The sequence below is a fragment of the Equus quagga genome, chromosome 7 (assembly GCF_021613505.1).
Source record: "Equus quagga isolate Etosha38 chromosome 7, UCLA_HA_Equagga_1.0, whole genome shotgun sequence".
Lineage (NCBI taxonomy): Eukaryota > Metazoa > Chordata > Mammalia > Perissodactyla > Equidae > Equus > Equus quagga.
In genome coordinates, this window is record NC_060273.1 from 11,985,480 (window position 1) to 12,011,308 (window position 25,829).

Consider the following 25,829-nt stretch of genomic DNA (forward strand, 5'->3'; position numbering starts at 1 on the left):
CTGAAATATTCCAACGTCTGACTATAAAACAAGGACAATCAACAAACATAACAACAAACAACATAATAAATAAACAAAACCAATAACATGATAAGCAGTAAAACAAGTAGTTCCTTCAAAAGATTTTGTACTTATTCCAATATGGCGCCCTAACTACATTTGGAACTTGTATAATGGCTTTCAGAGGCAAGTGTGAATCAAAGGAAAAAATTATTTTATAATACCCAAATTGGGTTACCCAGCTGGTTCACCCATTATGTTAAGCAGTTTTGGCTCCAGAATTTTTTTTAGTATTTCCAAAAATCAAAATCAACAATAGAAATTAAGATGCAGCACCACCGAAGCAATTAAAACACAACACGGCATGGGTTCTAAAAGCCTCGCGAGATCACGCTGGGGAGAAGACACTTCATTTGAAGCCTTTGTTCTAGTACTTTTGTTGAGATAAATCTCCTTCCTCACCTCACTCAATAAATCTACATTCACCGTGGGAAAGAATACAATCTATGAGAATAATGCAATTAAAAGTAGTTATTGACCTTACAGCAGCAGGTGCTGCCTACTGCTGGGAAGACCAGGCGCCTTCCCAAACACTTTTCTGGAAATGAATGAATGGAGGAAGGAAAACCACCCAGGGGTGCTCTAAAGTCCAGCACTCATTCACTGAATATTTAAAGGCCACCACCGGGGTCAGCCCCGTGGCCGAGTGGTTAAGTTCACGTGCTCCGCTTCAGTGGCCTAGGGTTTCCCTGGTTTGGATCCTGGACGCGGACATGGCACCGGTCGTCAGGCCACGCTAAGGTGGTGTCCCACATGCCACAACTAGAAGGGCCCACAACTAAAAAAAAACGTACAACTAGGTACTCGGGGGATTTGAGGAAAAAAGCAGAAAAAAAAAGAAGATTGGCAACAGTTGTTAGCTCAGGTGCCAATCTTTAAAAAATAAAATAAAGGCCACCTCCCTGACACAGAAGAGGAATCATGCTATGCCCCGGAGATGTGGAATGAGACAGCCCCTTCCTCAGGGTGCTCACCAGCCCATCACACCAGCAAGTCAGCCATGACGACTGTGCAGTGTGTGGAGACTTTTTCTCTCCCATGAGAAACGGAGAAACCATCTCCAATCATACAGCAAACGCCAACTGGGAAAGGAAGCCCTGCATTACAGCACCACGGGAGCACGGCCACTTTTTAATGTGCTATACCAGACCACCTGTCTCACTGAAGGAAGAGGGAAACGCTCCCCACGGGCGGTCTGCTGGGCGACTAGGTCACATCAGTAGAACAAACTCCACTCAATAAGATCAGGAGTTTGAGAGGCCTCATCAGAACTAAACGAAGTAGGAGCTACTCTCCTGTTCAGTTCATGGTTGACTAGGCTTAAAAAAAAGACACAAGAAAGAGTTTTTAAAAACTCTAAGGCTGCACGTGATGTACTGGAAATCTGAGATTCTGTCTCAGAGAGCAGGCACAAAAAGATAATTCTCAACCAAATCCAGATTTATAAGCTCTAACGATAAGTCACACAATCTTACCATTGCGGAAAACTTTATTGAAATCAAATCCTTGGCTTGCTAGAAAGTCAATGCTCGAGCTCTGAAACAAGAGTAAAGAGAAGATACATTTCGGGGATGTTAGCGGCAGGTATGTCAACAGAAGCAGAGCAGTAACTCGGGAGTGATGACCAGGCAAGGAAGCGACAGGCCAAAGGTCAGAAGATGGGAATTCTAGTCCAAGGCTGTCAAATAACCCATTAACTTACTCAAACCATCTGGGCTCTTCTCCTGTATAGCTTCTACGACAAATATCCTTTGTTTCACAATATTTAAGAAAATTTTACTTGGTGAACATATATTCTCCCAATAGGCAAAAACCTCCCAATCACTATATTGACTAGGAGACTATAAACAGAAATAAAATGTATTCATATTATCTCACCCCAGCTTCAAGTGTAAGGTGGCTCACATGTGCAGGTTGTAAGACATCAATATCCACTTCAAATTAGATTCTAAAAAACCCAATCTTTAATTGGATGTTCTTTACATTCAAGACCAAAATAGAGAAAAGTTCCCAGTAACAAGACTTATCAAACAGATCTCAAACTTAGGGTGCATCGAAATATGCAAGTAAATTTAAATTAAAGTATTAAGTAAATAATATTACACATGGTGCACAAGAATGGCAAAATCACAAAGTTCTTTCTCAAAGTGATGAAAGAGTGGGAAACATTACTGTCACTACTCTAATTCTCTTCTTATTTTACATCATAACATGAGAAGGTGACACACCTTCTCACAGAACTCACAGAACTACCTTTCCTGAACTGTACTTTGACATGACACCGTCACTCTAGATGGAAGGACACTGTACCAGTCCCATTAAACTCATTCCAGTATTCGCTTTAGAGAGAGGGTTGAAGACAAGGTTTTCTATACTAATGACTTCTTTACTGAGGTCTCTAGTCTGAGGAAAGCTGAACTTCTGAGCCCTGGTTTGTTTCGATCCTATGGACTACAGAATTGACTGTGTGTTTCCCTCTTTGGGTAGGAGGCTCAGAGACAAACAGTTGACTTTCTTTGGCACAAATTCTGTGTTCTAATCATACCATGGTAATCACATCCTCATTTTTCTTTTCTCTCAATTTTTCATTTATTTTTTTAACTTTACATTAAAAGGTAAATACTGTATATATCCTTGTTAGCCAACAAATTCTTCTAAAAATATGGCAGGATATAAAAAGACAATCTTACCACAGACACACAAACACAAACTCGGGTACATGCACATCATTTTCCATCATGTCCAGGTTTTCTATGGTTTAAAAGAAGCAACCTTTCCCCCCACGTCTTCCCTTTTTATGCTGTTTTGAACCAAGACCAAATGTCTTCTGACTTGGGCCACAAGCCTCCTTTCTGTCTACCATGCCTGATAGTCTTACAATTCTGCCCACCACAATATTCCATCACTGACAAGGGCACCAAAAGACAGATGATGGAAAGGCATTTTTGTCTCTCCTATCACTAGACTCCAAAAAATCCTAACTTCCTTCTCTCTCTTTTTTTTTTTTTTTGTGAGGAAGATTCACCTTGAGCTAACATCCATTGCCAATTCTCTTTTTTTGCTTGAGGAAGATTAGCCCTGAGCTAACATCTGTGCCAGTCTTCCTCAACTTCATACGTGGGATGCCTCCATAGCATGGCTGATGAGTGAAGTAGATCCAGCACCTGGGATCTGAACCCACGAACCCCAGGCCGTGAAGTGGAGCGCATGGAACTTTAACCAACGGGCCATGGGGCCAGCCCCCCTAACTTCTTTCTCTTTAAAAATCCAGAATCACGATGCACATGGATTGGAAGAACAAACATAGTTAAAATGTCCATACTACCCAAAGCAATCTACAGATTCGATGCAATCACAATCAGAATCCCAACGACATTCTTCACGGAAACAGAACAAAGAATCCTAAAACTCATATGGGGCAACCAAAGACCCCGAATTGCTAAAGCAATCCTGAGAAAAAAGAACAAAGCTGAAGGCATTACAATCCCTGACTTCCAAATGTACAAAGCCATAGTGATCAAAACAGCATGGTACTGGTATAAAAACAGGCACACAGATCAATGGAACAGAACTGAAAGCCCAGAAATAAAACCACACATCTACGGACAGCTAATCTTCGACAAAGGTGTCAAGAACATACAATGGAGAAAAGATAGTTTCTTCAACAAGTGGTGTTGGGAAAGCTGGACAGCCACATGCAAAAGAATGAAAGTAGACCATTCTCTCACGCCATATAAGAAAATAAACTCAAAATGGATCACACTTGAAGATAAGTCCTGAAACCACAAAACTCCTGGAAGATAATAGAGGTAGTACACTCTGACACTGAACTTAAAAGGATCTTTTTGAATACCATGTCTTCTCAGAAAGGGAAACAAAAGACGGACCTGGAGGGAATTATGTAAGTGAAACAAGCCAGACTGAGAAAGACAAACACCGTATGATTTCACTCATATGTGGAATATAAACAAACACATGGACAAAGAAAACAGTTCAGTGGTTACCAGGGGAAGGGGGGTGGGGGCGGGCACAGGGGGTGAAGGGGAGCACTTATGCGGTGATGGACAAGAAATAATGTACAACTGAAATTTCCCAATAATGTAAACTATTATGAACTCAAAAAACAAAATCCAGAATCAAAGATTCATCTATTCCCCTTTTGAAACTATATATTTTTCACTCAAATGATACCCTTTAGCTTGCACAACAATGTAAATGTACTTAATGCCACTGAATTAAAACCACTTAAAATGGTGAATTTTATATTATGTGTTTTTTACCACAATTTTCCAAAAAATGGGGACCAGCCCCGTCACATAGTGGATAAATTTGGCGTAATCTACTTCAGTTTCCAGGTGCGGACATACACCACTCATCAGTGGCCATGCTGTGGCAGCAACCCACATACAAAATACAGGAAGATTGGCATAGATGTTGGCTCAGAGTGAGTATTCCTCAGCAAAAAAAAAAAAAAAAACCTTCAAACTAATAAAATTTACTTGTGGTTTACTATCCACTACCTTTGATTTGTCGTAAATGTACCATTTTCAGGATTTGAGAGATGAGTAGCTATTTGGGAGGACAATTTGAGGTATCTATCAAAATTTTAAATGCACATGCCCTGGGAGTCAGCAATTCCCTTTCCAGGAAATCTATTCTATAAAAATATTCCTACATATACACAAAGATATACTGTACATGGATATTGACTATAGCGTTGTTTAAAATAGGGAACCACTGGAAAGCTTCTAAATTCCAATTAAATAAATTACACATATCTATACTAGGAAATATGAAGACATTGTGTTGAGTGGAAAATGCAAGTTATATAAAATATGAATATTAGGATTCTGTGTATATTAAAGAAAAAAGCTAAAACTATGTATACATGTATAGACATATGTGTATATGTACACACACAGTCACGTGCCACATAATGACGTTTCAGTAATGACAGACTGTGATACAACAGACACAACAGACAGCGACCCCATAAGATTAGTACCATGGAGCCTAGGTATGTAGTAAGCCATACCTTCTAGGTTTGTGTAAGTGTACTCTGTGATGTCTGCACAACAATGAAATCACTTAATGATGCATTTCTCAGAACATATCCCAGTTGTTAAAGAATGCATGACTGTACGTACAAGCTGGAGAAAAGGAGTGAAATGGGGAAGGAAGTGGCATGGGCAAGATAGTGGAAAAAAAGAACTAATTTTTTACTCTACAGATAGCAGCAATGTTCTGATTTTTCTCAACTGTGTATGTAATATCTTCCATGAATTCAACTATAGATGTTCAGTCAAAAATAGGAAGAAGAGAAGGAAAGGAGATGAAAACAATGTAAATGCCGCACCATTCCACCTGCCATTCCACTGGATGGGTACATTCCCTGGCCATGTGTGTGGTTCTCAATCTGCCCATTCCTCCATGTCCTGACTAGTATGTGAGCGTCTCACTGTGTGTACAGACCCTTATTTTTCAAAGAGCATGTTAGGTTGTTTTACCCCCAAACCTATCTGCTTTAAGGGCGATAGTTTTTCAAGGGCCAGCCCAGTGGTCCAGTGGTTAAGTTTGGTGTGCTCCGCTTCAGCAGCCCAGGTTCAGTTCCACACTACTCATCTGTCAGTAGCCATGCTGTGGTGGTGGCTCACATACAAAAAGAGGAAAATTGGCAACAGATGTTAGCTGAAGGAAGATCTTCATCGGCGGAAAAAACAACAAAAAGTTTTTCAAGAGTGATTTTTGATGACACAATTTTCACACTACTTACTGACTCTAGAACCTAACTCCCTTGTAAGACGCAACCCTGCTGCAGGCACAGAATTTTAAACAAGACAAAAACCACCTTAGATGAAGGATGAAAAAAAGAAAATTCAAAGACATTATCATTTACCCCATCCATACAATTCATATGTTTACCTACTGAGTCTAAACCTTTTCACTGCCTTTGCTTTTCAGGATTAGAGAATTGCAGCATTTTTATCCGACTGCGCATTTTAGACATTAGTCTCTGGCCTGTCTCCAAGTTTATTACATGTTTTTTTTCTTAAGGAGAGGCTGGCAACTGGAACCACATGAAGCGTTCCCAGTGTAACCGCAGAATGGCGTTGTACAGTGGGTAGAGTTCTTCTGATCTGTCTCCAACACATTTTGTAGAATAATAGTACTTGTGCTGCTCTTTTAGAAGAGCGTGTCATCCCCAGGGTGTCTCACTGCCACTGGTTGCTTTTATTTGACCAACATCCGGCTGAGCTGTGGAACCCACAGTAAGTAACCATCTTCTCCTGGTACTGCCGGAAAACTATATCCACACAAATTTCACACCAATACCAACTATGGTTTACTTGCTAATTTAAGAAAGCAACTTCTAAGACCCAAATCACCTTCTCCTTTTCTCTTCAGCCCTAGGCGTATGATTAACTCTCAGTTTCATTTGTTTATATCCTGCCTTATTACAGAAAGAATTTGACATGACTCAGTCACTCGGAAGCCTACCCTCCAGGCTTTCTTAACTGCGTGAGCACTTTCATGCAGGAGAAGGCAAAGATGGGAAGACTCAAACAAACTAACGTTGCTACTGGGAGAGAAGCCAGGGCACAAGATTATAAGAGAGAAAAGATTAACACTCATTTTTAATCACGTATCCATACACTACACCATTTATTCACATTCTCTTTATCCATTGTAACAGTTTAAAAGAGAGCAGAAAGGGGAAACTGATATTTACTCAGTGTCTACCTGGGCAGCTACAGCTCTAAAGGGGAAGTTCTAATGGGGAATCTTCTGCATCCTTACCTTGGCTCATAAAGTAAGACCTCTCCTCCTCAGGAGGAAACGGTGGTCTCCCCCCTCCCCCTTCTAAATTAGTGACCTTGGGAAAAGGAACTGAGCATATGTAATTTAGCCCCTTCTAGGTTCGCTCTTTTTGTAGAGGATGAACACACACTCTGCTGTTCCAGAAAATGAAGCTCTACCCTTGGAGATGGGTGCAAGGAGAGCGGGGTGGGAAGAAACGCACAGGTCCTGATCTGTAGGTTCAATTCAGGGGTAAGAAATTAAAAATCCCAAATAGAGCCACATTCTCCAGCCATGCCTCCAATTCAGCTTTACTAACAATAAGGCTCAAGTTCTGATTTCCACCTGCCTGCCTCTTGAATCTTACTCCTTAAGTCATTCCGAAGTGAACGGGGAGAAAATAGTGTCACTAATTTACAACCCTAAAACGGAAGGTCAGAGAGGGGAAGTGATTTGCCCAAAGCCCAAAGTCAGTGGTAGAAGCAAATTCTAAAGAGAATTCTGATTCTGCAATTCCACGCTGCCTCATCAGCAACTCATAACAGAAAAAAAACTCAATGATCTACTAACCTGACAAACAAATTTGACATCTGGTGAGGATCTACTGAAGGGTTTCGGGAAAACATAGAAGTTAAATGACTTTGTTATATACCTGGGGAGAATAAGATAAAAGGAGACTTAGGGGCTCACGTTACGTCACGACAAAAGAATTCCCACCACTTGTTAAAATAACCTACTTTGAATCTGTGTAGTCATACTTAAAAGCGCAAAGGCCAAACTGAAACAGCAAAAAGTCCATGGAATGCTGGAAAAGGGAAACAAAACATCAGTCAAAACAGTGCTGTATATTCCACATGAGCAATAATATTCTCAATCAAGTGAGTTTTCTGATTACTCAACTTGGGCAGAATATTTCTGATTAGAACAGATTACAGATTATGTATCAGAAGCATTATTAATTTATATCCATTTCTTAATATGTGTCCCAAGTAAGCACCTATCCATCATCCAGAGCATCATATTAGGCCTATTTCCAAAAGGTTCAAAGAACCACATCTATTTCCTATAAGTCAAATTAACATTGAAAATATTAAACCTTCTCCAATATGTTTTCCAGCAAACAATTATTTTTGCTGTTGTTTTAAACATCACTAAAATATTGTTTCATTGCTAGGGTTCAGAAGTTAATGTGTAAGTTTAATATTATATTTCTCTATAGTGCAACATAAAGAGGACCAACATGTGAAAAAAAAAGATTTTCTAGCACCTTCACTTACTTTTTTAAGCTTCTGATACCTTTCTTCTGGAGTGTCAAAACCATTTGTTAATGCAGTGACTGAAGGTCCATCACTGATTCCTAGATTTTAAGAAATAAATGTTTTTACTTGCAAATAAATGCTGGCGTAAAAAATGTCAGTCAACTAGCCAATGGCTCTATAATTTCATATTCTTGCGAATTACGATTGGAATGCTCCTTACTTTTTTCAAAATCAGCATTCATTTCACTGACCACCAAGCTAAACTCTATAATAATGAATTTAGAGATGTGAACATTTCAGTTTGCTGATGGGTAGTTTCAGTGTCTAAAACAGGTTTTCAAAACACGGTAATGATTTAAGAAAAGTATCTCTATGATTAAATAAGTTTTGCTGCTTTCAAAAGATTACTGCATAATCAGACATCAACAAATTCTGAAGTATATTACCATTAGAGTATCAGTTTTGGCCAACAGTTTGGAATAACGTGTATACAACAAAGGTTATCTTCAAGGTCAAGAGAAAATTATTTCTCGTGAAAACTCTTAGCTTCCTTGGGAATTGACTCCAACTAGAAACAGCACGCTTAACTAAAACCATAGATCTGTATTTACCCCCAGCATGGATTCCTTTAGAAAGAGCTGAAGAGCTTTTTAAAATCAGGGAGTGGAAGTGGATATCTACACCAAAAGGAGCCAACTGTTCATACTGACTCCAACAACTGACAAATTCATCTTCGATCCAAAGAAAAAATCCTTGCAATTATCAATGTAGGTAAAGTATTACACACACATACACACCCATGGTACGCAATGAACATTTCCACTAATGCATAAAGGAACACACTCATTTACCTGCAAAAGCCTGACCCTAAAGTCAGTCACGAATGACAAATATTGTATGATTCCACTTATAAGAAGTGCCTAGAGGGGCTGGCCCCGTGGCTGAGTGGTTACGTTCGCGCGCTCTGCTGCAGGCGGCCCAGTGTTTCGTCGGTTCGAATCCTGGGCGCGGACATGGCACTGCTCGTCAGACCACGCTGAGGCAGCGTCCCACATGCCACAACTAGAGGAACCCACAACGAAGAATACACAACTATGTACCGGGGGGCTTTGGGGAGAAAAAGGAAAAAATAAAATCTTTAAAAAAAAAAAAAAAAAAAGAAGTGCCTTGAGCAGCCAAATTCACAGAGGCAGAAATAGTGGTTGCCAAAGGCAGAGGGGAAGGAGGGATTGAGAGTTATTGTTCAATGGGTACAAAGTTTGTTCGGGGAGATGAAAAAGTTCTGGAGATGGATGGTGGAGACGGTTGCACAACAATGTGAACGTCCTTAATGACACTGCACGGTAAAACTACTTGAAAATGATTAACATGGTTACGTATATTTTACCACCCGCACACACAAGCCCGACTCTAACCCTGCAGCTCTCTACCACGTACATCAAACTGTTTTAAGCAGCACAAACCATAATCTCTATCTGCCGCTCTCCGCGCCGAACAATCGCAAACCCCTCGCGTGTCTTCCGCGCTTCTCAAACGTTTCCAAGGAAACGCATGCGACTTGCCCAAGGGCTACAAAAAGGCAGGAGCAGCAGGCAGAAGCCAGGGGCAAGGGGTCAGGAGCCTTGGCCGTGCAGCGCAAGGTGCCAGCCTCGAGCTTACGAGCGAGGGATACCTGAAAACTCCCCATCGATGGCGAAGAAGTCGGCCTCCTCTATGGCCTGGTACACTTTGTGAAGATTACTCTTAAAATCTGCAGAGAAACCGAGAAGAGGCTCAGAAGTGGCTCCTGCCTACAGGCTCCTAAGGGGACAGGGAAGGAGGGCCCAAGGAGCATCTAAGACCTCGGGCCGGAGTACAAGCCCTGGACGGATGCACGGAACCGAAAGCCTCAAGTCCCCGAGGGGTGCATGGGCTAGGGAGGGACAAGCCCCGAGGGTGCACCGGCCAGAGGGACAAGGCCTAGGGGGTGCCCGGGCGGGAGGAGGACAAAGTTCGTAGGGGTGCACGGGCCACAGAGGGACATGGCCCCAAGAGGCGCACGGGGTGGAGGGGGACAAACCCCTGAGGGGCTGCCACAGCGCCAGGCCCCGCCGAGCAGCCCGGCCGTGGTCTGGGCCTAGCAGGCCGGGTGCGGGGGCCGCCAGGACGCGGGGAGGTGTGTGGCGGACACGCACTGCTCCTGATTATCTCCATTCTGCAGGGCGGCCGCAACCCCGGGCCCGCGCCAGCCCGCCTCCGCCGTGCTACGCGTGGAGTTCCGCGGCGACCACGGAGGCAGCAGCTCCGGGAACCCCGGCGGCGACTTCCGGAAACAGCGCGCGCCGGTGAGCGTCACGTGCGCCTGCGTCACGGCGGGGGCGGGGCCCCGGCTGGGCTCCTCCCTCTCCTTCCAGGGACTGGGGAGGGGCGTGGCTATCGAAGTCCCCAAGGCGTGGCCTAAGTTTGTGAGGTCCGCTCTTGAGGCGTTCGCTTTACAAGGGGGCGTGTTCTGACATCCAGTTGATGAACCAATATTTCTTGAGCTCCTGTTGGGTGCCAGGCGCTCTGAAAGGGGTAGGGATACAGTGATGAAAAGAAAAAGACAAGGTCCCTGCCCCCGTGGAGCTTAATTTGGTGGAAGAGGAGAAAGTCAGATAGGAATCGAACTTACCACCTGGAAACACGATAATCGCCAAGAAGAGAAAGAGCAGGGTGTTGCAATAAGAATAATTGCAGGATTACTTAGAGAGGCGATGTGGAAAGCAAAGCTGAGACCTTTATTTACTGCACAAGCCACTGGGAATACTAGGGCAAGCGGCACAGATAAGGTCTTGCCTAACGGAATTTTATGTTGGTTTGACATTTGCCGCTAATCCCCAGAGCCTACAATAGTGCTGACACATAGTTGATGCTCAATAAACATGGGTTGAGTGAATGAATTCACTTTGGTCTTTCACAAAAGCCTACTATGAAGTTGGTTACAAGACCTGTTTTCAAAGGCTAGTTCTGTCATTTATTAGGCCTGGAATGTATTCAACCTTAAACCTCAATTTCCTCATCCACTAAATAGGATTGAGACCAGTGGTGATAACGTATGTGAATTTTAAAGCACTGTATAAATAAATGTAAGATATGATTAGAGTTTTGACTTGCTATCACATTTCCCTACATTTGCACTTCTGAGGTTCGAGAGAAATAGTGAGTACAAACCTCTTTTAACCATTTCCTCCCCCAAAGGGAAATATTAAGTACTCTAAAGAACAAATAAGAGTCTGGCCATATTTTCCTCACCAGGTCCCACAAGTCCATTTTCCTTGCCTCATTCAATGGAAATTTACCTATAGGAAATCATGCCCACTTTCCCTAGTGAGGGCAGCAGTGAATGTGAACTCGAGTTCAGACGGAATGGGAAGGGAAAATACCAGCATGACAAATAGTCAAACCTCAAGCTTGAAATGTCTCTCTGCCTTCTTATTTCAGCTAAAAAAGTCCTAAATGGAAAGTACTAGCCACATATGGCCACTTAAATTTAAGTTTTAAGTAATTTAAATTTAATAAATATCAAAGCTTACTACAAAGCTACAGTAATCAAAACAGTGTGGTACTAGCACAAAGACATAGAAACCAATGAAATAGGGTAGAAATCACCAAAATAAACTCCCTAATATATAGTCAAATGATTTGCAACAAGGATGCCAACATCATCTAATGGGGAAAGGATACACTTTTCAACAAATGATGCTGGGAAAACTGGACATCCATATGCAAAAGAATGAAGTTGAACCTCTATCTAATACCATATAAAACAGTTCAAAATAGATCAAATAGCTCTTATATTTATAAGAGCTAAAACCATAAGACTCTTAGGAGAAAACACAGGTCAAAAAGCTTCATGCGGAGCCGGCCCGGTGGTGCGGCAGTTAAGTGCGAACGTTCTGCTTTGGCGGCCCGGGGTTGGCCAGTTGGGATCCCAGGTGCAGACATGGCACCGCTTGGCAAGCCATGCTGTGGTAGGCATCCCAAGTACAAAGTAAAGGAGGATGGGCATGGATGTTAGCTCAGGGCCAGTCTTCTTCAGCAAAAAGAGGAGGATTGGCAGCAGATGTTAGCTCAGGGCTAATCTTCCTAAAAAATAAATAAATAAGTATTAAAAAAAAAGCTTCATGACATTGGATTTGGCAATGATTTTTCTGGCTATCACACCAAAAGCACAGGCAACAAAAGAAAAAATAGATGAATTGAACTACATCAAAATTGAAAACATTTGTGTATCAAGGACACTATCAGCAAGGTGAAAAGACAACCCACGGAATGGGAGAAAATATTTGCAAATCATAAATCTGATAAAGGCTTAATATCCATAATATATAAAGAACTCCTACAACTGAAGAACTCAAAAACAAACAATCCACTTTAAAAATGGACAAAGAACTTGAATAAACATTTCTCCAATGAAGGTATACAAACAGCCAACAAGCACATGAAAAGATACTAAACATCACTAATGCAATTCAAAACCACAATGAGATACCATTTCACACCCATTAAGTGGGAAATGGGAACTTTGTGCACTGCTGGTAGGAATGTAAAATCCGTCAGCCAGTATGGAAAACAGTATGGTGGTTCTTAAAAAATTAAAATTAGAATTCTCATATTGCTACTCGCTCAACACAAGGTTAACAAAAGGGAAGCCATATCGTAGAAAAGAAACCATATGGTAACTTTGAATGACCTCTGACTGACTAACCCAGCTGGATATGCACCCTCCAGGAGATCCACCTGCTCTGTAGATTTTATGACCCCTGCTTGTACATGTACCTCCCAGCTGCAATAAGATGATAACTTCGTTTTGAGTCCTTAGGAATGTGATCACCCCCCAACAGAGAGTCTATGCTGATAGCCATCATCAATGAAAATTGAAAGACCTGGTGTGGTGACTCCCAGTTGATGACACCAGAGAGTCAACATTCCTAAGCTCCTCCCCATAACCCACTGGCCTATATAACTACTTCAAGGTTCTGTGCCCCCTTAAGATGGCTCCTTTGGACATCAGTCTCCCATCTTCCCTCTTGCTAGCAATTCGCTGCCACTATCTTGCCTCTTGACGATTGGCTTTTGTCTCACAGCGAGCTGATTGTGCCCTTTGTGCAGTAACAATACAAGGCAGGAATTCTGCTTCTGGGCATATACCAAAAAGAATTGAAAGCAGACACCTGAACTGCTATTTGCACACCCACATTCACAGCAACATTATTCACAATAGCAAAAAGGTGGAAACAACCCACGTATCATCAACAAAATGTGATATATACATAAAAGGGAACATTACTCAGCCCTAAAAAGGAAGGAAATTCTGACACATGCTACAACGTAGATGAACCTTGAGGATATTATGCTAAATGAAATAAGCCAATCAGAACAAGACAAATACTGTATAATTCCACTTATATGTGGTACCTAGAGTAGTCAAATTCATAGGGACAAAAAGTAGAATGGTGGCTAAAAGAGGCTTGGGGAAGCGACCATGGCGAGTTGTTTGAATGGGTATGGAATTTCAGTTTGAGAAAATGAAAACATCCTGGAGATGGATGATGACGATGATGGTTGCACAAGGATGTGGATATACTTAATGCCATTGAACTGGACACTTAAAATTGGTTAAAACGGTAAATTTTATGCTATGTACCTTTTACACGATTTAAAAAATATGCTGATACCTATTGCCAGATTATCTTCCAGAAACTGACTTCACACACTCCCAGCACTAGCACATGCCATTACCCATCCTTTCAGTCTACCAATTTGATTGGTAGGAAAAAAAAAAAATCTCATCCCAAATGATGAGTTTAACAATCTCCAGGCCAGCGACTTAAAACCGATAATCAGCAAGAATTCTCAACGGATCAAGACGGTGGGAGAAAAGACATGGTGATAAGAATGTCATTTAATCCCAATTCTTCTAATACCGTAAACGGAACTTTAGCCATGGTCATCGGATTTTCTGCATAAAATATAAAGACAAGAAAACTTTGTGGGGAGTACAGTGCGGTCGTCTAACAATATTTTAATTTCTGGGCAAAGATGTGTCCTCCAAGCACAGCAACAGACGGCCCAGAGGAGCAGATGCAGAGAACCGCCTCACCCTCGGGGTGTAACGCCCTGGCCCCAGGTCTGTCCAAGCTAGAGGGCGGGATCGGCGGTGGTGCGCAGGCGCAGACGTCTTCGGCCTGGGTGTGGCCGCTCTAGGCAGCGGGGAGGTCGCGGGGTTGGGGGTGTGGAAGTTGGGTGCGGCCTCTCCTCTATGGTCGCCGGCCGTGGGAACTCTTCTCCGCAGGCCTTTCTAGGTTTCTTCCGGAAGTGGAGCAGCCGACTCCTCCTCTGCTTCCGCACGAGCGAGACAGCCAGGTCAGCCCCGGGATGAGCGCAGTGGTGAGCAGCGGCGCGGGGGAGTGTGGCGAGCGGGTGGCCCGGGTTCGATTTCGGGGCGGGGTGTGGAGGACGGGCGTGGGGGACGGGTCGAAAGAGGTGCGCGAGGCTTTCCTCACCCAGGCACGGGTCCTGAGCAGCCGCAGTCCTGGTCTCCGGGCGTGGACCCCCCCGTTTGGCCAACTCCCCCATCCCTTCCCGAGACCCCCACGTCCGCACGACCGGCCTGTCTTGGGCCTCGCCGGTGCCCCCTCGGGGGTCAGGGGCAGAGCCTGTCGCTCTAGGGTCGTCCCCGGGCCGGAGGGAGAGGGCGACGGGGCGCTCGCCCCCCACAGGGACGCCTACTGCGACCTGGGACAATGCGCCTAGAATCGACTAGGCTCCTGATAGACGCCTGGCTGGGCTTCAGGTCTAATTAGCGAGGTAGTCCTTCCACAAAGCGGCACGATTGCTCCCGTTTTAAAATAGGGTAACGGATGCTCAGGAAAGGGAAAGGGAAACCCCAAAGTCAACACTGGGGTTAGGCTGGAACCCAGCTTCTGTGATTCCGAGCTCGCGGCTCAGAAAACTGAACTTGAGCAAAAGCGAGTTTTCTTTAAAAGAAAGAAGCAAATGCGAGTCAGGCTGTGGGTCAAACTGGGGATCTTTGGCGGGACAAGAGGCGGCCCCCCCAACTTTGATGGAGAGGAGAAAGTGAGAGCCCAGCCTCTGTCAGGCTCTCAGCTGTCGGCGTTGGGTCCTCCCCGCCGAAGCACATCGAGTGGTCTTGATGTCAAGGTCTGGAAAGGCCAATAGGAAGGAGCTGTCCTCTGTTTCCCGGGCACACCCCGGAGCCGGCGCAGAGTGCACGTACGGGTTAGGTTGTTTAGTTTGTCCTTGTCGCGGCTGGTGTGTGAACAGCCAGCCGGGGTGTTTGTGCTCTGCGTTTCCCTGCCTATCTCCGTAAACTTGATGGAAAAACGGTGCTTCTCCAGGGCATTTTTTTTTTCTGAAAGCTCCAGTGCCTGGCACTGACACTACGTATGTAGCTGGCACTCAGTAAATGCAAATATTGGTAATTCTAATAATATACCAATCGGCCATACAGTAGACTCTTTTTGAGTATCTGTGGATGGCGTTTGTCGCTTAAACCTCCTTCAAAGTAGATATTATTATCCAGAACTTATATGAGAAATATGAGGCTCAGGGAGGATAAATGTGACCTGGTTTGGAACCCAGGTCTCTCTCATTCCTGAAACCATACTGTTTTAACTATCCCAGACTCTCCAGGAGAATTATCATCTAGAAGATGAGGAAACATACACACTTTTTAAAGACTTTCAAGTGACAGTTGATTTGGGTCTTGTCGTTTGGACATTTTTGGCCCGGAGACGGTGTGGAGCTGTCTTACAGATGGAGGGAAGAGTGTGATATGGGAAAATGCCCAAGGAGCAGGAGTTAATAGGTAGGACACGTTGTAGTGTGTGAGGTGAGTAGTAGGGGATCAACGATAATAATAATAGCTAATGGTTATATTGTACTTAGTGTGTGCCAGGCACTATTCTGAGTGCTGTGTGTGTATTAATTCATTTAATCCTGTCAACAACACTATCAGGAAGATACTGTTACTGTTCCCATTTTACAGGTGAGGAAACTGAGGCACAGAGGTTAAGTGACTTGCCTGAGGTCACACAACTAATAATTGGTAGAGCTGGGCTTTAAATTCATTCTGCCTCCAGAGTTTGTGCTCTTGTTTAAAATGTGTTGATTGCTAGTGGGCTGTGGAGATTCTTAGATGACAGGCTTACAGCTATAGGTTTTAATTTCTCATCATCGGGAAGGTTTTGAGCAAGGGGAGGGCTTGATCGGAGTTTTTCTCCGGGAGGATGATTCAGGCAGTGGAGAGAAGAGAGATGGGAGAGAAGAGGAAATGAATTGGAAGTGTTATTTAAACTTTATTTTGTTCACACCTTACCCGTATCTTGTCTGAAACATATATTTAGGCATAAAAGTGTTTATTTGTATGTAAAAGCTTTCTAGTTCTCAAACTTCCACGTGCATAAGAGTCTCCTGAGAGGCTTGTTTAAAATGCACCTTCCTGGGTCTCTCTCCCAGATATCCTTGTTCGGAGTCACCAGACTTCCCAGGTGATTCTGATGGAGATTCTCGGAGGTTCCGTGATAGGAAGTCAAGTATTTGTTGATTCCGTTTTCATCTCCAAATATCTAGAGCCCAGCTTCACACCAGCTTCTCTCAGGTGCCATGACAGAATTCTAAGGCTTGGTTCTCAACCTCAAAGAGCTGAAGATTTGGTTGGAGAGGCAAAAACTACTCAAGCGGTAGTGTGCAAAAAGCGTAAGAGTGAGCTAAATCCGAAAAGGTTGCATTAGTTTATAATATGTGAATCAAACAGAATAGTGTAAAACCCAGTAGTTTAGGTGTGGCTTACTGGTAACCACAAGTAGTTATTGATCACTTTCTGAGTTATGGGACATCTACAGCGTTTAATACAGGATAGGTCATGGCATACATGCCACATAACAGAAACGAGAGAGGACAGAGTCTAGGGAGAGCTGGGACACCTTCTCAGTGTGCTCAAATCTTGCCCAACACCACTCCCAGGCAGTAAATCACGGCGCCTCACAGTTCAGGTGGCAGGGCGACGTTCGGTGGGGTAGCTAATTTTGCCCTAGTGATTTCTGACCTCGTCCAGAAAGAAAATCTGTCTATTTGAAGTTGAAAAAACACAAGGTTTTATACAGTAAGAGCCTGGAAATGCCTCTCTTGTATTAATGAAAGCCAATTTCTGCCACCTGCAAGAAATGCACATAATATTCTCCTTATTGCCATTTCTGACCCTTGCCTTGCTTACATTTGGGCACATTTGTGTATTTCATAGTCACTAAAAATGTGTGGTCGCTCTTTGGGCATTTAATGATGTCTGTAGTATTCCACCAGTGTTTGTAGCGGTGTCCCCAGAGGTGGACCTGAGGGGTGCCGGAAATAGGGCTGCTCCCAACCACCCTCACAGCTCTTTCCATTGTGAATGTTTCTGCTTATTTAGCTCATGGAAGAGCATGCTTGCCCTAACAGCCGCAAGCTGGAGTTCATGTTCCAGAATGCAGTGTTGTCAAATTCTAGTTTTTCTCTGGTTTGGATTTCTCAGCTTTGCAGTCGCAGCTCTATGATGTGACCTAGAAGACAAAGAACAAGTCAGTCCTTTGAACTAATAGCTGTTATTTCTTACCTTATTGGGGTAAAACAGTAATGAGAACAGGGTTTAGGTCAGGCCATGATTTAAAACCTGGCTCTGTCCTGTATTAATTAGGCCTCCATTTTCTCATCTGTAAAATGAAAATGATGGTAACAATTATCTCCTAGGATTATTATGTCTTTCACGTCATGAGGGCTCAGTAAATATTAGCAATTATTATTCTCTGTTGTTAAGTAATATGTAATGAGAAAAAATAGCCTAATTAGAGGCCCATATACAGCCAAAATCTTTTTATTCTTTCATTGATCATCTTTGCTAAGAAATGATTGAAATCATATTTTTCAGGCTAGAATCCCAATAAATTAGCCCATCAAAGGATTATTCCTAAAACATTAGGTGTGCGCTATAGTCACAATAAATTTTTTGTTGAATGAAGAGGTGGGACCGTAATTATATGCCATGGAACAAAGCAGTTTGAAGATGATGATTTCTGCAGAGTTAACAATCACACATAATGAGGTCTTTATAAGCTAAGGTATAAAAATTCTTAACTTAAACTCAGAATGAATGCATTCTTTGATAAACTTAAGAAAAATTACTGTATCAGTTGACTTTCTTAAATGTTAGTTGGGTGACTAAAGAATCAGACAGATGACAGCAGTGCCACCATCTCCTTCCAGAGAGTGGCCCTCTGGACAAGTCTACGGAGGAGCACTTGACCAAGTCAGACAAGCAAGCTTTCTTCCAAGGGAGGAAGAGCCAAGTTCATTCCAGGTTCCTCAGTTACTTAGAATTATTGGGAGATTGTTTTTAGGTCCCAGCCCTTTTTTTTTTCCATAGATTTTTCAGATAACTATACCATGTCAGGTGTTTCTTTGGGAAAACTTTACCAAAGGTTATGGTGATAGATATCTTGCAATTGCCCAAGTCTTTGGAGATTGGTAATTGTTTCCTGTCGGTTGTGCCAACATACCAAACATGAATGTTTTAGAAAAGGTTGACTTTTAGAAAAATTTGTTCATATATGTGTATTCATGTCATATTTCACATAAAATGCTTTCTAAGGTTTCATGCCATTTCTTGATACTGAAACTTTAGAGATGGTGTGTTCCTCAGGAAGTAGCATCCGTCCGGATGTTTTGAAAGTTACATTGGTGAGATGTTGGAACAGGGTGTTGGTTAGATGGCCTGAGCATAAGGACCACAACTGCTATAGGGATCCCGCACTTGTAGGGACTGGGAAATGTCCACCTGGAACACATTATGGAAGAAGGGACCACACTTATTGAACACTTCCTGTGTGCCCGAGCTTACGTGTGTCCTCTTGATGCTCATGACAGCCCTGCGAGGTTGGCAGCGGTGACCCTCTTCCTGCTAATGTGGGACTTAGAGAGAATGAGTAGCCTGTCCATGGTGTCATGGCTCAGAAAGAGTGGAGCTGGGACTCAGACCTGTCTTCTCATTTTAAAACTGAGGTGTGTTGTACTCTCTCTCGAACCAGCAAGTAAAGAATACCCTCCAAAAAATTAAAATGTGTCTTAAAGGCCTTCTATGAAATATTTGATTCATAGAAGAGCCCGCAGACTCTCACTCTCTTCATTTTGAGCTGGGTCTCTGGGGATATGATGACAATAAAGCTCACTTAGAATTTTTAGACTTGGTTCTTGCCCTAAGGTTCCTCCGGAGTCTGTCATACACACAATCCACTGAGCAGGGTTAGCTGGCTTCTGAGTCTAAAGCAGGGTAGAAGCAGTAATTTAGAAAAATTTGTGGAAGATCTCATAGGCAGTCACTTTCTCAGTGATAAGTAACAACCTGACAGCAAATCAAGAGACAGGAAAATTATAAGTTGACAGCTCTCCAAAAGCTTACTAGCCTAAGACCGGTTAATCTGGGAACATCATACACTCATCAGTAGACTCTGAAAACATCACCTTATGGGACAGGTCATGAAAACTCAGACATCCCCAGGGGTCAGGTAAGTAACAGAAACAAGGAAAACAGTGAGTGAGGACTGGAGCAAACTGGGGTGGGCATGCCCTGTCTGAAGGGGGCAACTGCTGAGCCACTCAGGTTGAGCTGATTGCTCTCATGCAAAATGAGAGCCCAGTGCTGCCAGATCTTCTGAGTTTTTTCAGTAGAAGCCAGGAATCTGGATTTTTATGTGAAATCAGATTTTTAAAATTCTGGCACCAAATTCAATAGAAAGAAAGAGAAAGAAGGAGGAGGAGGAGGAGGAAAGAAAGAGAGGGAAAGGTAGGAAGAAGGTCAGGGAAGAGAAAGAAGCACCTTGTGAGAGAACGCCTGCTTGCAGGCCAGATGTTGCCACAGTGGAGTGGTGGCTGCCGATGTTGGGACTGTTCCAGGACAGGAACTATGGATGCTGATGACAATAATTCTGCGTCACTGTCACAGGGCTCACCTGGGTTCGTTATAACCACTCTAGGAAGCGGAGGGTGTGGTACATTAAGAGAGCCTTTATCCCAGTGAATAAACAGTTCAGAACCTTATTTGGGTCTTGGTCCCCTTTGAGAGCCCAATAAAAGCTGTAGATTTCCTTCAGGTCAGTACTCATAGACACACTCATGTGCACAGACACAAGCTCAGCGTGTAATTTCAGAGCATGCACAGACCTCCTGGGGCGCCTCTGCAGACATCACTTGAAGACTCTTTTTCAGAAACCACAGCTCTTCAGAGTGACTCAGTCCCCGGAGGCTTGGCTGTACTCTTCAATTCTCTGGCGCTCACCCTGTCATTTTAAACTTGTCTCTTTGCAGTTTTGTAGACTTTTCCAGACTCAGGCATTCTTCGCGTTAGTTTTGAATTAGGTGATTAACACCTGCAATTTCAGTTGATGATTAAACTTAAACCAAAATGTGTCCATGTGAACGGGGCACTGGGGGTGGGAATGGAATGCTTCTCCTTGCCCCAATCCTAGCCGCGGCCCCCCAGTCTTCTCTGAGGCCTTTGAGACAAGAGAAAAAGGCTACAGGGATGTCCTGATGTGAAGGACACTTGTACTTGTGAAGGAACTCAGAAAGAGCCAGCGAAGCTTCTCACAGCTCCAGCCTGCTGGTGAGTGTGCAAGGTTTGTAAGAACAGCTATAAACATGCTCAGGATCATGGGGCCTTCTCCTCACAGAGGCCTTTAATCATTGCCAGTGCAGGAGGTGGTGTTTACCCAATCTGAACACCGCAGCTTGCAACTTTAGTGTCTGAGCTAGATTTTATCACTGAAGAGGCACTTTCCTCCTCTAAAAGTCCTGCCTTCTTTAGTGGAGATAACCCGGGTACACACAGAAATAGCAGAAAAGATCAACTGGGTTTGGTTAAGCTGCGTATTCTTTCTCTATTAGCTTTCACTTTTGAATTTAGGGTAAAATGAAACTATCAGAATTTCTAAGATGTAATTACAGTGTGTGCAGTTTCTAGTTTGTTAAAGACAATTATAAAACAGAGTTCGTGGCCACCTCGCTTTTCAAAATCCAACTTATAAAATACACTTTTGACGTCAGTGTGTGATTTGTTTTCTCTCATGAGAGGTAAACTTTCAGATCTGGTAAGCTTGGAACTACTGATGCATTCTAGTTTTGAAAGGCTAACTCATGAGAAATTAATTTCAATATACATTGTCATTTCTCTGCAGGCGACTCTGGAATCCAGACACTTGGCCTCACCCTTAACTCCCAACGATAGTTTTGTATCTCCGTCTGCTTGCTAGACAGTTCTGCTTGGAAGTCTTGTCATCATCTCAAACTCAACTTTTCTAAAATTCATCTTACCTTCTTTCCAAGGTTGGCTCCATTGGTTTACAGTGGCCCATTTCTGTCAGAAATACCATTCTTCATCCCCAGTTCTGAAACCTAGCCAGCATCTTTGATCATTGTTTCTCTCTAGTCACCAAAGCCCATAAATTATTTTCTTAAACATCTCTCGGATAAATTAGTCCTTTCCTTTGCCACCTTTCGTTCTTCACTGTTTTCATCTTTGCCACCTTATTCCCAGAAGTGATAGTACCTCACTTCTAACCTGGCGCACGTAGCCCTCCTTCCTGATGATGTTTGTCGTCCTCAAGCACAGCTTTGCTGATCTCCTTGCCTCTGAAACCTTCCGCGCCCCCATTGGCCCGCCTCTCGTTAACCAGACACGCAGGACCCTGTGTCGGACCTGTGTCTCCTCTGTCGCTCCCTGCTCCCTGGGAAAACACACAGCAGCGCCCCAGTCAGGCCCATCTTTTCTGACCCCTTGCACAACCCTCACTGGCAGCCTCGGTATTTTTCCTCTGACACTGAGTCCAGATGTGATCCTGAATATACCGAAAGGGCCTGCCCAGTGCCCAGCTCCTGGGAGATGCTCAGGAAATAGCAGTGGTTCCGTTATTATTTCCTGGGATAGTGCTCTCCATGTGGTAGTTGTTTAATCAATATTAGTCAAATAAAGGAACTACTTCATCAAAATGATCCCTTTTTCCAAAAACCTGTCTATAAAAGATCTCCCACTTCCTTAGCAATTTGAAGAGGCTGCCCAAAGGAAAACACTTAGAAATGTTTTTAATATTCCTAAACATACAAATAATGAGCAAATCTAATTACCAGAAGTAATTTAGGATTTGTGATTAAAAACATTTGTTTAGACTCTGTCTTCCAAAAAGGAGTTTTTAATGGGCCTATACAGAAGGTTGGTCCCTTCTTTACTATCATCTACTATTGTGAGTAACTATTAATTGTATATTTTAAAAATTTATATTTATCTTACATTTAATCTTTTAAATATACACTTATCTTTACCTAATTATCTTTTTAGTGCTGGATAAGGAATCTATTCCACTTTAACACTGAATTTAAAGTTTAGCTGTGTTTATTCTCTGGGTTGAAAATCTCCCATTGCTGTTAGGCCAAAAGGAATACAGTTTGTTTTTTTTTACAATTTATATGTATTTTTACAATTATTGTAACATCATACATTTTCATTAAGAGCAGCTTGGTAAATACAGAAAACCAGGACAATCATGACCCTCAGCCACCCAACACACCCACTTCTAATAATTCATTATTTTTGTCTAGTCTTTGTGTATAGATTTGCATATTTAAAATATAGTGTTATCATGCTCTAGGTAAAATTTTGCACCCCATAAAAGGTGATAAAATTCTGTCACCGCTGCGTTTGAAAATCAGGTAAATTGCTATCATGTATGGTTTACTTACCATATGCCAGGCTCTGTACTAGGCACTTTACTTACATCCTGTGATTTAGTTCTTAAGAACCTCCCAATGGGGTAAACAGTGTTACCACCCCCGGTTATATATGAGAAAGCTGAGACTCAAAGACGTTCAGGCGCCTCAGCTGGTGGAGGCAGAGGCGGGGTGAGAAGCCAGGCAGCCCAGCCCTGGGACGTGCCTTCTGAAGCACTCTACCTGCAGAGCGTAAAACGTGCGCCCCTCTCTGTGAGCAGTCTGGGTGATCAAGAGTGATTTCCTTTCTTTCCCACTGGCGCCTACACTGCAATAATACCAGGAATAGTATGAATACTCACTTCTTTAGCCCCTATTACACCATAAGCCTTCGTAGCCACTCTCCTGTCACTGTCTCTGATCCTCACAAGAACCCTTGAAAGTTTTTGTACTGTTATCACAGTTGAGGAAACAAGGCTCAGAGAGCTCAGGTAACTTACGCACGCTCACAGAGCTAGTGAGTTGGAAAGCTGAGATTCTAACTCTGTGGTATTCTCCATCATACTGCCTTTCAATAAAAAATCTCCTTAGACCCAGATAAGAATGAAAAGAGAATGGTCCTTTGCTATTTGCATAGTAGTGACATTAGCGTGTTTCTATGGCACGAGATTGTCCAGACGCAGAGGGTATAATATGCATGTTTGGGTTGGTTTTGTGGGAAGGGGGTATATTGAGCCACTAGGCAGTTGACCTGGCACAGGGTGCCTCAGAAAAGAAGGCTTCACTCACTTCCCGGTACTGCTCCTATGGAAACCTCCAAAATCAAATGTTTGTCAAATAAATACTTACCTAATGGGAAGACAGATTTATTTGGATAAAATGTGTTATTTACATGAAGTACATCTGTTAGTGCCAACTCTAGACATTTTACTGGGCCAAGAAACTGGTTTATTGAAAATCATATACATTGAAAGGACTTTAGAAATTTAATTGAGAAAGCTGAGGCCAGAGAAATTTCATTTTCAAAAGAAGTTAGTGAAAGAGAAGGATCTAGAATTCCTCCATGCCCCCACCCCCGGTCCATTGAACTTTCCACGACACTGTTTTGCTTTCCCTAATTTCCAAATGTGTGACAAATAGGCCAGAAAGCAGTTCTATGATGTTTATGTGATTTATGGAATGTGAATTTTTATAAATCAAATTTGTCACATTTAAAAGCCAGCATTAGTGGCCAACCCTGTGGCGTAGGGATTAAGTTCACCTGCTCCACTTCAGTGGCCCAGGGTTCATGGGTTCAGATCCTTGGTGCAGACCTATACACTGCTCATCAAGCCATGCTGTGGTGTGGCGTCCCACATACAAAGTAGAGGATGATCGGCACAAATGTAAGCTCAGGGACAGTCTTCCTCACCAAAAAAAATAAAGTGAAAAATAACCAGCTTTAAAAGAATGACTGTAATCTCAAACAGCTACTGAACTATTTCTCCTATTTCTGTCCTTTTTTTCTAGATTTAATGATGCTTTGCAGCAATTTTCTAAATCTGAAATTTTCTGTGCCTGGGGATCCCAGAATTTGCTAAGCGATGGAGGAATCTCAGCAAAATGATCTGAATATGATGACCCTTGAGGAAGATGACCATCTCAAGAGTACCGGCCCTCAGATTTCTGTTAGTGAATTTTCCTGTCACTGCTGTTATGACATCCTGGTTAACCCCACCACCTTGAACTGTGGGCACAGCTTCTGCCGGCACTGTCTGGCTTTATGGTGGACCTCTTCGAAGAAAACAGAGTGTCCAGAATGCAGAGAAAAATGGGAAGGTTTCCCCAAAGTCAATATTCTCCTCAGGTAATGCTTGGTGCTTATTGGTAGTATATACAGCTTGTACAGTGTGGTTTCTCTTAATGGGGGGGCAGCAGCCATGGTTGAAAAGGCTGGAGGCACTGAGCCGACCTCCACAGCGGTCATTCTGGATCTGTTGGAATGTGAGTCAAGGAGCTCAGGGACCTGAAAATCCAGATTCCCTTCCTCACAGGTGACTGTAATTTGTTTATTACTTATTGTAAATGAAGGAAAGGAATCTGGTTATCAGACCATTGCTCATAATCTGTTGTCATATAATATTTTTTGTTGATTTGTATTCACTGAGAATATCCTGAGTCTAACAGAAACTGGTATAACTGTACAATTCTGAATAACTGGTTTGATGCTGATTTTCATAGTCTTTGACCAAACTCTGTTCTGTTTATCACATTAGTAGAGGTAGTTAACTCGCACAGAGCATCACAGAATGAATGGCAAGACCTTTCAGATAGTGGATTCTTTTCTGTTTCTGTGTAGCAGTAATGTACCTGTGAGGTCTTTGAGGCTAAAATCCTTGTCTCTTTTGTTGTTTTCTTGACATCAGCTGGGCACCAGAAAGTTCCATGAAAACATTAGCCCAACATTCTCTTCTTCACGGGAAATGTATTTACAGGCACTTTGCTGTTACCTGTTGGCCTTGGTTTCCCTGAAGGTTAATCTTAAATTGAAGGAGGGTTCTCTGATCATGTATAGTTGAAAATGAAGAGCCGTACAGGTGACCTGATGGTTGGTCCATCCATCTTACTGAACTTCACTTTTTTCCCTTTTTATGAATTAATTTTTAATAATATAAGCAATACATATTTACATTAATTTGTTACATTCTTTTTTAAAAATCAGAACATTACTGATAAAGCTAAGGCCCCTTTGACCCCTCCTCCTGTTACTGGCTACAAACATAGGTTCTTTACCTGCCACACAAGAGAGGCCAAATGAAAACAAGAATGCCAGGCTTACGGCAAGGAAAGGGTTTTTATTTCAGGTGATGTCACCTGGGAGATGAAGGTGAGTCCTCAAATTCATCTCATCTTGTCTCCCCAAAAGATGGGAATCCAGAGATTTTAAAGGTTGCAAGGAATGCA

At 42.8% G+C, this 25,829-nt stretch overlaps 2 protein-coding genes across 14 annotated transcripts in view; one reads left to right on the forward strand and one right to left on the reverse strand.

The window, feature by feature from the left end:
* Nucleotides 1–10,456, reverse strand: part of PARN (poly(A)-specific ribonuclease) — a 149,471-nt gene extending 139,015 nt beyond the window's left edge. Inside the window, exons 1-6 of one of the 4 annotated variants that reach the window (XM_046667652.1) lie at nucleotides 10,292–10,451; nucleotides 9,790–9,867; nucleotides 8,136–8,215; nucleotides 7,596–7,663; nucleotides 7,429–7,510; nucleotides 1,536–1,596 (exon numbers count right to left, since the gene is read on the reverse strand). In XM_046667652.1, coding sequence (XP_046523608.1) covers nucleotides 1,536–1,596; nucleotides 7,429–7,510; nucleotides 7,596–7,663; nucleotides 8,136–8,215; nucleotides 9,790–9,867; nucleotides 10,292–10,310 — 388 coding nt within the window. In that variant the 5' untranslated portion in view covers nucleotides 10,311–10,451. Of the gene's footprint in view, nucleotides 1–1,535; nucleotides 1,597–7,428; nucleotides 7,511–7,595; nucleotides 7,664–8,135; nucleotides 8,216–9,789; nucleotides 9,868–10,291 lie in introns of all 4 variants that reach the window. The other 3 variants (XM_046667653.1, XM_046667655.1, XM_046667656.1) reach the window with 3 other exon arrangements.
* Nucleotides 10,457–14,354: 3,898 nt separating this feature from the next.
* Nucleotides 14,355–25,829, forward strand: part of BFAR (bifunctional apoptosis regulator) — a 32,386-nt gene continuing 20,911 nt past the window's right edge. For 4 of the 10 annotated variants that reach the window (XR_006889483.1, XM_046667852.1, XM_046667860.1 and 1 more), the window contains exons 1-2: nucleotides 14,367–14,525; nucleotides 24,396–24,732. Coding sequence is in view for 9 of the 10 variants with exons in the window: in XM_046667852.1 (XP_046523808.1) it covers nucleotides 24,470–24,732 (263 nt within the window). In the remaining variant the exon portion in view is untranslated. Of the gene's footprint in view, nucleotides 14,526–15,782; nucleotides 15,991–20,770; nucleotides 20,791–21,361; nucleotides 21,510–24,395; nucleotides 24,733–25,829 lie in introns of those variants that run through there. The other 6 variants (XM_046667853.1, XM_046667854.1, XM_046667855.1 and 3 more) reach the window with 6 other exon arrangements.